Below are 12,355 nucleotides of genomic sequence, written 5' to 3'. Positions count from 1 at the left end.
CTCGTGCTTCACCCAGGTTTATCTTACGACTTAAAGAAGGGCATACACAATGACAATATGCTCTCATTTAGCCATGGAGAGCAAAGTATACGCATATTGAAATGAGACAATCTTTCCTGAAATGTCCTGTTTGAGTGTAGGAGTGAACATCTGATTTATTAACAGCACTCACCAATATAGTGTGTCCTTATTATGTATAATATATATATTTTTCTATTCCCAGGCTGTCCCACATGATGCACTTTGGGGGGAGCAGCGTGGGCCCTGCAGAGGAGAACATGAGGAGCAGGTGAGTGGGAGGGGCCTTTCACTCCATACTCACACTCACGATAGAAACACCTCACTGTGTGTAGAGTCCCTTGGCTTACATCATGATGGCTTTGCTTGATATATTTGTGGTTTGATCACTGGGAGGAAAGGTGAAGAGAGGATACATGTGTTCCATGTTTCCGGCACAAGGTTGCATGAAGTAACACATCATTATTCCGGGGATTGAGAATGAATCAAGAGAAGCTGCTGTACATTCAGAAAAATCTGAGCAAAGTGCCAAAAGTAATTTTTGTTCAAACACATTAATACACTCTGAATCAGTCATTGTTTCTCCCCGGACAACGCCTGTAGTGTACCTGGGCTGAGCCTGGTGATAGAGGATTAAGGCTATTTAAATATATACATATGTAGACTAGAGACCAAGTGGAAGTTCATTTATCAGAAATCATAGAGTGTCATTTCACATATAGGCAGGAGTGCAGTGTGAGCCATGAGTTGGTAATATATTGCAAACCTTGTTTGTCCACCAGTGATGGTCGGTTGGCGTTGGCTGCCCAAAACATGAACAACAGCAACAACAACGATGGGTAAGATCCTCTCACACACCCTTAATCACATCACTAGACATCTGTTAAACACCATGTAAAGAGATTAGAGCGTATTCAATTAAATGAAACATGTTTTGTTCTCACATGAAAGAGCTAATTCATTTATTGGGTGCATGCTATGCTATGTTCATGCAATGTGTCTAACCAGCAGTGGGTAGACAAACTGAAACATAAGGAAACCAGGGATTGATTACATTTAGTTTTTCTATGACTCAGCAAATGTTCAGTTAGGAAGGCTCACTAACATCAGCAGAGTTACATTGATTGGAAAAATAAAGACGCCCAGGACAACATGATGTCCAGCTAGCATTTTTAAAGACAATGTTATAGACCAAAAAGTAAATAAATCAAACCACCTGGTGTGTAAAGGTCAATCCCCCCCCCCCCCCAAGGCGAGTTCTTTTTCACTGTCTTCTCATTATGTACTGATGTACATTTGAAGGATTTGGATATACTATGAGCCCTACTCTTCAGAAATGACAAAATACTGTGTCACAGCGCCCCCCACAGGTTCTCTGCAGGTACTGACTGATGACAAAGATCAAATAACCTCACCTGCCTCTGCTTCTGGACATTTACAGTAAAAAGGATGAAAAGAAAGACATCAAGAAAGAGGAACCCAAAAAGGATGATAAGAAAGTACCACCGTGAGTACCACAAGCTCTTTTCCATGGATGCAGCTTTCCATCAAAGAGCACATTTTGACAACATGATTATGGTTTTATAGATATCACATTTTCTCCAAATGTATCCGAAAGATTTGGTACATTTGAAAATGTAAGCAAAAATAACTGTAGAGTAAGTATTCTTGCTGTCTGAGGTATATTTGATGTATCATCTGGATCATGGGTAGAGAGTAGATTCCAGGACAATATGTTAGGATGGACCAATACCCCTCCTTTGATGAATATACAAATTAATTTTAACAAACAAAATCCCTTCTCTCATTCAGGAAGGAGTCGTGGGTCATGGACCCTGCCACAGATTTGTACTATTACTGGCTTTGGATAATATCCTTCCCAGTGTTCTACAACATGATGTTCCTGGTTGCCAGGTCTGAATCGATGGCATTTTGTATTTTCTCTCTACCTTATTGTTGTTTTCAGAGATCTTCATCATGGCTTTGCTTCCTTACAGAGCTTGTTTTAATGAACTGCAGTATAAAAACACCACGCTTTGGATGGTTCTGGACTACTCTTCAGATGGCCTCTACTTTTTGGACACCCTGATGAGATCCAGGACAGGTCAGTGACAGAAACTCAGCTGAAAGTGAGATGTATATTATATTTCAAAAATGTTACTAATTCTGACGTGTCAACAGGTTTTCTGGAGCAAGGTCTTCTTGTTAAAGATACAAAGGTCCTGAAAGAGAAGTACATTAAGACACGGCAATTCAAACTGGACGTCATTTCCCTTCTTCCCACGGATATTATATTCCTCTTAATAGGAATTAACAACCCTGAGTGGAGGTTCAACCGCCTCTTGAGGTTAGGCCGACTCTTTGAGTTCTTTGACCGGACTGAAACTCGAACAAACTATCCCAACATCTTCCGAATTAGTAACCTTATACTCTACATCCTCATCATTATCCACTGGAATGGTTGCCTCTTCTTTGCCATCTCCAAGGTGCTTGGCTTCGGCTCAGACACCTGGGTGTATCCGTCCATGAAGAACTCTGAATATGCTCCCCTGTCCAGGCAATACATCTACTGCTTTTACTGGTCTACACTTACCCTGACCACCATTGGGGAGACTCCCCCCCCAGTCAGAGATATCGAGTACTTTTTTGTAGTAGCTGACTTCCTCACTGGTGTTCTGATTTTTGCCACCATCGTAGGAAACGTCGGAGCCATGATTTCCAACATGAATGCTGCACGTGTAGAGTTCCAGGCTAAGATTGACTCTATAAAGCAGTACATGGAATTTCGTAAGGTCACAAAAGACCTGGAGTTAAGGGTGGTGAAGTGGTTTGACTACCTGTGGACGGAGGAGAAAACCTGTGATGAGAAGCAGGTGCTGAAGAACCTGCCGGACAAGCTAAAAGCAGAGATAGCCATCAACGTACATCTGGAGACCCTGAGGAAAGTGCGCATCTTTCAAGACTGTGAAGCAGGTTTGCTTGTTGAGTTGGTTCTGAAACTCCAGCCTCAAGTCTTCAGTCCTGGTGACTACATCTGTAAAAAGGGGGACATTGGGAGGGAAATGTATATCATCAAAGGAGGAAAGTTGGCTGTAGTTGCAGATGATGGGGTTACCCAGTTCGTGGTCCTCAGTGATGGGGCGTACTTTGGAGAAATCAGCATTCTCGGTATAAAGGGCAGCAAGGCAGGAAACAGGAGAACGGCCAACATCCGAAGTGTCGGCTACTCTGATCTGTTCGCCCTGTCCAAAGACGATCTGATGGAAGCGCTCATTGAGTATCCTGACGCTAAATATCTGCTGGAGGAGAAAGGAAAAGCCATCCTGATGAAAGATAATCTCATCGATGAGTCACTGGTCAACGCTACTGACGCCAAAGACTTGGAGGATAAAGTCAACAAGGTGGAAGCCAGTTACGATGTCATGTCGGTCAAATTTCGGAAGCTGACAAGCCAGTTTGAATCTTCCCAGCGGAAACTCAAGCAACGGCTCACTAATATGTCCAACCAGGTCCGAACCCTCAAAGAGACTGATGAGTAGACCCTCTCAGGACCCCCACTTAAGGACTCTCCTTGTGATGTCATCCAACAGGACTACAGCGGACGCTTTGTACACATCACATGGCATAGTGGCTCCATTCATTGTTCCCATATGTGTTCAAACAGAAAGGTTGCATTGAAAGTGCCCCCCCCCACCAAGAGAGTATATATAGTGTCTATTTGGTCAGATTCAGTCTCGTCCTTTAACAGAACTTCTCTGATCTTTCACTCTATTTTTTTACCAATATATTCAGGCAAAGTTTAATTAAAGCGGTCTGTTTGATAAAATTGAGAAGTTGTTTAGTTTAACTGTAAAAATAAATATGGTTGTTGTGAGGCATCAAAAAAAGGTACACATTTGGTCTCAACAGTAGAATTGTAGTATTTTGCACCTGTCATGTGAATGATGAACAGCACTAACAATAAACTATTAGAAGCAATCGGCAAATTGTCATGTAATACTACTTACACTTTCGAAAGTGTTTTCAGTCAGATTGTTTTTGGTGACATTTGTTGATTTTGAAGAACTGTTTTGAATAAATTGACGTGTATATTTCCATCCACAGCAATTCATTTTGATATTAAATCTAACTTTTTTGGAGTATTAATAAGGTGGAAGTTAAGACTAGTGTTTGGCAGGAAAGTAATTGACAACAACAAATGACCTGTGGACTCAAATCAGGAGTACAAGCAATACAAGTTGGAAAAAAGCTGTCATTTATTTATTTAGCATGTTTTCACAACACTGAATACATGTAGCCTTTCATCAGTTTGTATCTTTTGAGTGTAATTATATTGAAGAAAACAGCTTCCCTTTCCAAACTCAGGTTGACCTTTCACACGTCCACGTGAGCAACAGAGTGATGTTGGACAGCTGACACCAGACCTGGGCTCAATATCAGCTGAAGGAAATCCTCCTTCTTGGTTTTAAGCGACACAAGAGGGTTGAGGCTGCTGCGAACATGCAGTACAGTCCAATGTGTGTCCACATCACCAGGCACTCCACAAAACGGTCCAAAGGGGGTTAAAAACATCGACACTAAGTTTTTATTTGGCCCAGGTCCGGCTGAAAGCATGACAAAGTAAGAACAATGGAACAGAGAAGGGCCCGGGCGCTCTGCCGCAGCTGAAACACAAATCAGAACCTCTAACAACCTACACACATGACGCATCTGCTCTGAACATGTGAATGTCCTCGTTGATCTCTCTGGTTTTCACAGACAGTGGATGTTGTCTGTTTCTGGTGACTCTCGATTGGTACTGGACATTAAAGCAAACAGCTAGAGAAAGATCTAGGAGGACTCACATTAAAGGCGTCTTTAAAGAGAGGGACTTCTCTACTACAACCACTAATGATATGTGGGTCAAGTGATTACACCTGAGCCAGCTGCATTCACTGACTAATGGGTGTGTTTGAAAGCTTCTATGCATCGACTGGTCCATTTAATAACCATTCTGAGGATGAGGGGTCATGGAGCATTTAGAAGTAACACATGTTAAATGTCTTTGTATACACATTACATTTCTGATGTCCAAATGTCTGCTATAGTTTTTTTGGGAGTATTCTATACATTGTTCAAGGTCACCGTTGGCATTCATTTCCAGCTGGTAAGAAAATATATAAGCAGACTCTTGAAATGTGGTGTAATCCATCACAATGAACAACATGTAGGTGTGTTCATCATTAAAATGTCTGGTAGTGACACTAGCTCCAAATGATAATCTGACTTGGACATAAGTGGACGTTCACAAAGTGGTTGATGCGCTGGACGCAAAGAATGGTAGAAAACAATTCAGATGTCATTAAATAAATGCATAAAAACACAGGTTTGTCCTTTAGATGAAAGCAGACTGTATTACACTCACCATTGTTATTGGATGTGCATAATGCAACAAGTTCCATTTGATTTAAATAAGCATGTAAATAATGTTTGGGTGTCTGATGCATTGCGCTGCTTGCCCTAATGCACAGTGTACACAGTCTGTAGACAGGTGTTTAAAGGGTTAAGCCTACTCAACTGAACAAGTGAAATAAAAACATCTGCCTGTTCTATTGGAGGATGCTTTCACAGTAAAAGTGCTATCAAACACATTTTGTTAGACACCTGTAGTCATTGAATGCAACATATCCAAACAGAAATCATCAGAGCCAACAAGACAATCCAGGACATGTTCAGCTAACTCAGAACAGAGCGAGATCAGAATGGCCGTTAGCCTGGCCTTGCTACATATGTGAAACTGAAATATGGTGGACTCATTTTTCTACAGAGGGAATGTTCTGCCTGCTTCCAGCCCAACTTGACTTTATGCTAATTAGGAAAAGCAAACAAAAATGTAATCGTTTCTATTAAATAATGTTTCCCCATCTCCTATATAGTCTAGTTGGCAGCATAGTGAACCCGGAAATGTTGAGTACCCCAAAGTTTTATGTTAGAAATGTATAGCAGTGGTCCCCAGCACATTCGGGCAATTCGCTAAATTAGCATACCTTTTAACTTTTGTCCACATTGGCTATAATGCTAATTAGCGCAATGTATGCTAATTGTGTAAATTGCCCAACATATGCAAGTTAGCATCTGGCAGTTACTATGTGCTGGGGACCCATACTATACATTTCTATCATAACATTTCAAGGTTCACAATAGGACTATGAGCTGGCAACTAGACTAATAAGCATACATCAGTGAGACCTCAGATCAGCAGAGGAAGGGTCTCTCACACTGAAGATGCTGATGCTGTATTAAATGGAAAGGTGGAACCATAGCAAGAGACACAGGTCCAATGGACTGAGTATAGTACTGGGGTCAGCTTGGCACAAGAAGAGCTCCAGGTCTGTATCTGAGATCCTCATCAGTGACTGGTCTACACGTGTACATCCTCCAAAACGTGCACATAGTTCCAACCGCGCTGATATATAAATACTGTTTTATTTAGAATCGTCAACACAGGAAGACATGGAAATAAAACGCTTCAAACAATCATGGCGACCTGTGGCCAAAAAACAAACATTCTGAAAATGTCTAAGTGCACTTACACAGCTCTGACATGATTTTAGTCTAACCTGCGGTGCCCCCCTCCCCCCCCAATGAAAAAAGGGACCAAAAAAAGAAAAACAGCTTTGTCACAATGTGTCATTATGACCTAAATGTTTACCTTGTTCAAACATGGGTTAGGTAGAAACAGTAGCAGATGGCTGTGAGTGGAATGGTCTGCGAGAGCTTTATCCTCCTTATTTTGTGGTAAAGATTACTCTACTACATGTTATCGGTCCACTGGGGAAAGTTCAGGTCTACTTTAACATATATTTGTTCAATAACGGGGGTTGAATTGATTGAATTGTTCCAGATTGACATAGTTTAACAGTAACCCTCCCTCTTTCCCCAAGTAGGTAACTTGCACATAAAGATAGCATTGAAAAATAACCCATTTTAACCTTAAAATAAATAATAAGGAAAATGATCCTCTCTGTACATAGAAAAAGACGGGGACACTGCTTCACATTGACGTAATGTGGATGTGGGGGGGAGGGGTACTTTGATCAGGAGGTCTCTGTGCTTACAATGACTGATGACAGATGATGCAGGCACAGCAGCTCTAGTGGAACCATTGCTCCTCGTTCTTTAAGGACTTGAAATCATACTTGTGATTCAACTTTTTCAGTTGAGTCTGATAAGGAAAGGCGGTGCAGGGTTTCATGGGCTTGCTGAGTAGGAGTCCGTTTCACTGTGTGATGGAGCCGGGGGGGGCGGGGGGGATGGGCGGGCCGCTCAGAAGCATTGCCAAACCCTTTGTGGCATAGGTGATGGCTTTCAGCAGCCTCTCCTTCAGCTTCTCCCTGCAGCTGTACTCCGGCAGCAGCAGCACGTTAAAGCAAGTGTGAGACGTCGGTAACCTGCGGAGTGAAAACATCACAGCTGCTCAGAACTCAACTCCAAACGCCTTGAAAAGATTCATTAAAAGTTACTCAGCTTTGCATGACTTAAAGGCCCCATGTCATACTTTTCCGATTATTACCCGTCCCCTTGTGTGTTATGAAGGTTTTTATGAACGGTCTGCAAAGTCACCAACCCTCAAAGTACGACCTGTAGCGAGTAAAACTCCAACACAGAAAAGACCTGTCTATGCTGCCCCAGAACGCCTCGTTGGAGGTTTCTCTTTTTCTTCCTGGGTACAGTGGCGTGCCCTTACCCAAATGGACCAATCCGTGGAGCTCCTCACACAAACACACTCTCTCACAGCGGCGAAACTGTGGCGCGCTTACACTGTAGGTGCGCCGCGTTAGGTGGTGCGGGTGCTAGTGGAGCCTCGCAGATGGGGGGGCTTCCGCCCCCTCGGAACCCCCCCCTTCCCGCGTCCATTCACGATGTCTCGCAGACTCCACGCAGCAGGAGTGAATACACATACTATACAGAGGTGCTGTATGAGAAACCAATGTGAGTTTGGAACATTGAACAATGTAAATCTATTCTAGTAGACCTCAACAATGGAATCATGATCAGTAGAAATGGCCATGACACGGGACCTTTAAAAAAAGAGGCTCTATGAAGGGATTGTAGCTTTCAAATTCATATTTCGATGCTTTCCTCATGGGGAAGTGGGCGTGGTTAAATCTCAACTGGGCGGGAAAAAAACGATAGACGCCACCATGCCTGCCACGTCACTGGAGAGAAGTATAACGCTGGAGAAGTCTTTCTTCAATCCAATAGGTCTCAGTAAGTGTAATGGCTACATGAGGACAGCTCCCATGCAGTCCCCCATTGAGAGGGATATTCACACGTGCATTAGAGCAGGNNNNGGGGGGGGGGGGTGCTAGTGAATTAATTTGTTTGTAAAGTTTGAGAAACAGAACCTCGTTGTGGGTAAATTATACAGATGGCTAGTCCGCCCCTGAAAATGTCTATGCAAACGTTATTATTGATAATAAAAAATAATCCATTTTTTTAAATTTATTTTTATTTTGCCATTTTTATTTTGTAATCATCTCGCGACCCCCACTTTGGGAACCCCTGCATTAGAGGGCCGTAAACGTGACGTCATCAAAACGTCTTCTCACAAACACTAGACGTGGAGCACAGTGCCGAGGTGGCTCACCTGTCCGTGTCGGGGCCGTTCTTGGCGATGATCATCTTCAGTTTGCCCAGCCCCCCCACAGGTGCTCTGTCAGTGCCTGTGGTGAACTGCAGGAAGAAGCGCTTCTGCTCCTCCCCAAACGAGTGCAACGTCTCCCAGAACTCCCTGCGAGCATACACACATGGTTAGAAAAAGTGCAGTGTAACAAGGATCTTTCGTAAAGTAGTATTAACTTTATTAAACTTAAACTGATGAATAATTTGATGTACAGTCACTTAGATAGAATAGATAGAATCGGAGGGATGAACCCCTCTTTAATGGTCTCACATGCAGAGCACACAGTGACATGTGTTCTCTGCTTTTAACCCATCCTAGCACCAGGAGTCTAGTACTGGGAGCAGTGGGCAGCTATTGTACAGCGCCCGGGGAGCAATGGGAGAAGGGGGATGTACGGTGCCTTGCTCAAGGGCACCACGGCAGGGCAGGAGGTGAACTGGGACCTCTCCAAGTAGAAGTCCACACTCCATATTTAGGTCTGTTCGGGGACTTGAACCGGTGACCCTACGGCTCACAGTCCAAGCCCCTACTGACTGATCCACTGCCAGACTTTTTGTGTCCATACTGTGCCTGCAAACACTTCTTACTTGATGATTCGAGAATCTTTGTTGTAACCGCCATCGTACTCCGTTGTTTCTTCAAGTGCTAGGAAGTCCAGGTTCTGCAGTATGTAAGAGACAAAACAATGATTGAAATGAAGCAGATTGAAATGTCTTCCTGATATGTTTAAATGTCTGTTGACAAATCTCACCCTGCTTCCACAGATGAGGAGCTCGATCTCCTCCGGTCTGAACAGGTATTTGAGCGGGGACTCGTTGGTGACCATGTGGAAGCCTCTCCTGAACGCTTTGAACTGCTTCTCCACGCTTTTGTTCAGCATGTACTCGGCATACTGAGCCACAAATTCCTGCACACACGCACATCAACAGTTCCCCGTTTATTTCCCACACCCTGATTTTTCAAACAGTTTAAACACTTCTTCATGCTTTCTTGTAGCCTCACCTTTCTGTTTTCATTCGTGACTGGAATCTTGTCCCCATTTTCCCTTAAATCATGCATGAGCGGGTTCCCAAACAGGTCTGTGTGGGAAATCTGGAAAGTGATCATCATGTCCTCCTCCACGCTGCCCTCGTACTCCATCAGCTCCTTCAGACTCTGGTGCAGAACCTTTTCAACAAAGTCAACAACTATTGTAAAATCTTGCAGTCTGGAAAGTAAGATTTGCTTCACAGCTACATGGATTTAGCAGCTAACGAGCAATCAGAACACTTGCTAAGATAGTACTTACCGGGTTTGCGACAGCCAGGTCTCTGAAGGTTCCTTTCTTTCCCATCAGCTTCCTGTAGACCACCATAGGAAAGTGGACATCCAGAATACAGTTGTTGTAGATGGCCAGGCCCAGAACGATTCCAATCAGAGTGTACTGGCCCTCATTTTCATATGATGACGGGTTGAACCAAAACATTTTGGTGTGCTCGTCGTATCTGAACATGCCTGCAGCAGGGAAAAAAGTCATAGAAAAAGGTTTTATTACTGAACTATGACCCCTGGGAGACTTCTTTGTTGCTTTGTCTGTGTGGAAATCTGACTCTTCACACACAGAGGACTTTAACAACGTAACATGTCACACTTTGCATTTAAAGGCACATTTATAAAAGTCAAATACCTGTTACTTTAGAGAAGAGCAAGTTCAAGGTTCCAGGTTCTTTATTTGTCATACGAACATAGCTACAGAGTAGTTATGTCGATGAAAATCTTAGGTCACAGGTGCAACACAATAACACAGATAAACAGAAAAATATAGTGCAAGTAAATACAAAGAGAAAAATAGTTGAAATAAGAGTCTATATGCAAGCTATTGGAATGATATATTAGATAAATAATGACTAAGTAGCAGCCAGATGAATGTTATGGATGTTGTTTCAACAGTTCAGGTGTTTAACAGTCTTATTGCCTGTGGGATGAAACTGTCTCTGAATCTGGTGGTTGTTGGAACCCAAAGCTCAAATCATAAATGTTATGATATTATTATAATGGTTTACATTCCATTATAATAGAACTCGTGTTAACTGGTTGCACTTTCTAGATCAGGGGTCTCCAACACGCAGCTTTTCAGTAGCTCACCGCTCGCGGCTCACAGACTGTGTAGAAAGAATCCGACGACAATAAATGCACCTGAATCACTCCGTGTCGCTGCGGCTCACACACACGTGGATTTATGTTTTAAAAAATACTCGCGTTAGCACCATGTCAGGTTTAATGGTGGATTTAATCAAGTCTTGGATTGCAGAGTATGAATGTCCTCTTGCTATTTTCAGTTGATAAATACTTGTGTAAAGTTTGTGAAGGCAAGAGGAAAGCTTCCGCAATCACCGTATCCTCTGTTCCTCCAAACCCCGCCCTAAAAATAATGAGTGACAGGCTGATAGTGACCTGATAGAAACTTTATTATTCACTTAATCACTGATTGAGATGATAAAGCTAACTTAATCTCATACATTCATGGGATTTATGTAACAGTAAGACAGAGAATAAGTTTGCACCCACATGCACTATTTTTGTTTTTATATGCTGTTGTAAATACTCCTGTTGACGGCTGTGTTCATTACATTACATTTAGCTGGAGCTTTTATCCAAAGCGACTTACAATAAGTGCATTCGACCAGGAAGATACAACCTTGAAGAAAACAGAATCATATAAGTACATCAGGTTTCATAGAGCCAAACATTTCAAGTGCTACTCAGCTGGCTTTAGATAAGCCAGCCCTTTATTAGTTTATAAGTGCTTTGTTAGTAATTCTATCGCTCGAAGTGGAGTCCAAAGAGATGAGTTATCAGTCTGCGCCGGAAGATGTGAAAGCTTTCTGCTGTCCTGATTTCAATGGAGAGCTCATTCCACCATTTTGGAGCCAGGATAGCAAACCCACGTGTTTTTGCTGATGGGAACTTTGGTCCCCCTCGCAGTGCGGGTGCAGCGAGCTGTTTGGCCGATGCAGAACGGAGTGCACGCGCTGGGGTGTACGGTTTAACCATGTCCTGGATGTAGGAAGGGCCAGATCCATTCACAGCATGGTACGCAAGTACCAGTGTCTTGAAGTGGATTCTAGCAGTTACTGGAAGCTGAAGGGAGCGGAGGAGCGGAGTGGTGTGGGAGAATTTAGGAAGGTTGAAGACCAGACGAGCAGCTGCATCCTGGATGAGCTGCAGAGGTCGGATGGCACATGCAGGTAGACCAGCCAGGAGGGAGTTGCAGTAGTCTAGGCGTGAGATGACGAGAGTCTGGGCCAGAACCTGCGTCGCTTTCTGGGTCAGCTGGGGACGTATCCTCCTGATGTTGTAAAGAGTGTATCTGCAGCAGCGGGTTGTAGCAGCGATGTTTGCAGTGAAGGACAGTTTGTTATCTAGGGTCACACCCAGATTCCTTGCAGTCTGAGTCGGGGAAACAACAGAGGTGCTGATGTTGATTGTTAGGTCAAGAGTGGGACAATCTTTTCCCGGAAGGAGAAGCAGTTCAGTCTTGTCAAGGTTGAGCTTGAGGTGGTGAGCAGACATCCACCGAGAGATGTCCGCTAGGCAAGCAGAGATGCGTGCGACGTCCCAGTAGCGGGACCTTAGCATAGGATATACAATATATACAAATACACAATATTGGACACAGACTATAAAGGGCAC

General features: G+C 43.3%; 2 protein-coding genes across 3 annotated transcripts in view; one reads left to right on the top strand and one right to left on the bottom strand.

Annotated features, from left to right (window-relative positions):
• The first annotated feature begins 253 nt into the window (after window positions 1-253).
• On the top strand, window positions 254-3,734 carry LOC104954348 (cyclic nucleotide-gated channel cone photoreceptor subunit alpha-like). Its single transcript, XM_010781442.1, has 6 exons — window positions 254-289; window positions 801-857; window positions 1,460-1,525; window positions 1,831-1,932; window positions 2,016-2,122; window positions 2,200-3,734. Exons 1-6 carry the CDS (start codon window positions 279-281, stop codon window positions 3,555-3,557), a joined length of 1,701 nt encoding a protein of 566 aa, XP_010779744.1. The 5' UTR covers window positions 254-278; the 3' UTR covers window positions 3,558-3,734.
• A 516-nt stretch (window positions 3,735-4,250) lies between these two features.
• ube3a (ubiquitin protein ligase E3A) overlaps window positions 4,251-12,355 on the bottom strand; it is a 13,300-nt gene continuing 5,195 nt past the window's right edge. For both annotated transcript variants that reach the window (XM_010781440.1, XM_010781441.1), the window contains exons 6-11: window positions 9,972-10,177; window positions 9,686-9,850; window positions 9,435-9,590; window positions 9,271-9,344; window positions 8,648-8,791; window positions 4,251-7,448 (exon numbers count right to left, since the gene is read on the bottom strand). In XM_010781440.1, coding sequence (XP_010779742.1) covers window positions 7,277-7,448; window positions 8,648-8,791; window positions 9,271-9,344; window positions 9,435-9,590; window positions 9,686-9,850; window positions 9,972-10,177 — 917 coding nt within the window. In that variant the 3' untranslated portion in view covers window positions 4,251-7,276. The remainder of the gene's footprint in view (window positions 7,449-8,647; window positions 8,792-9,270; window positions 9,345-9,434; window positions 9,591-9,685; window positions 9,851-9,971; window positions 10,178-12,355) is intronic.

Source organism: Notothenia coriiceps, unplaced genomic scaffold (genome assembly GCF_000735185.1).
Source record: "Notothenia coriiceps isolate Sejong01 unplaced genomic scaffold, NC01 NC01_scaffold00023272, whole genome shotgun sequence".
NCBI classification, from domain to species: Eukaryota; Metazoa; Chordata; class Actinopteri; order Perciformes; family Nototheniidae; genus Notothenia; species Notothenia coriiceps.
Note: the sequence above shows the minus strand (reverse complement) of the source record. Positions and strands in the feature narration are given on the sequence as shown.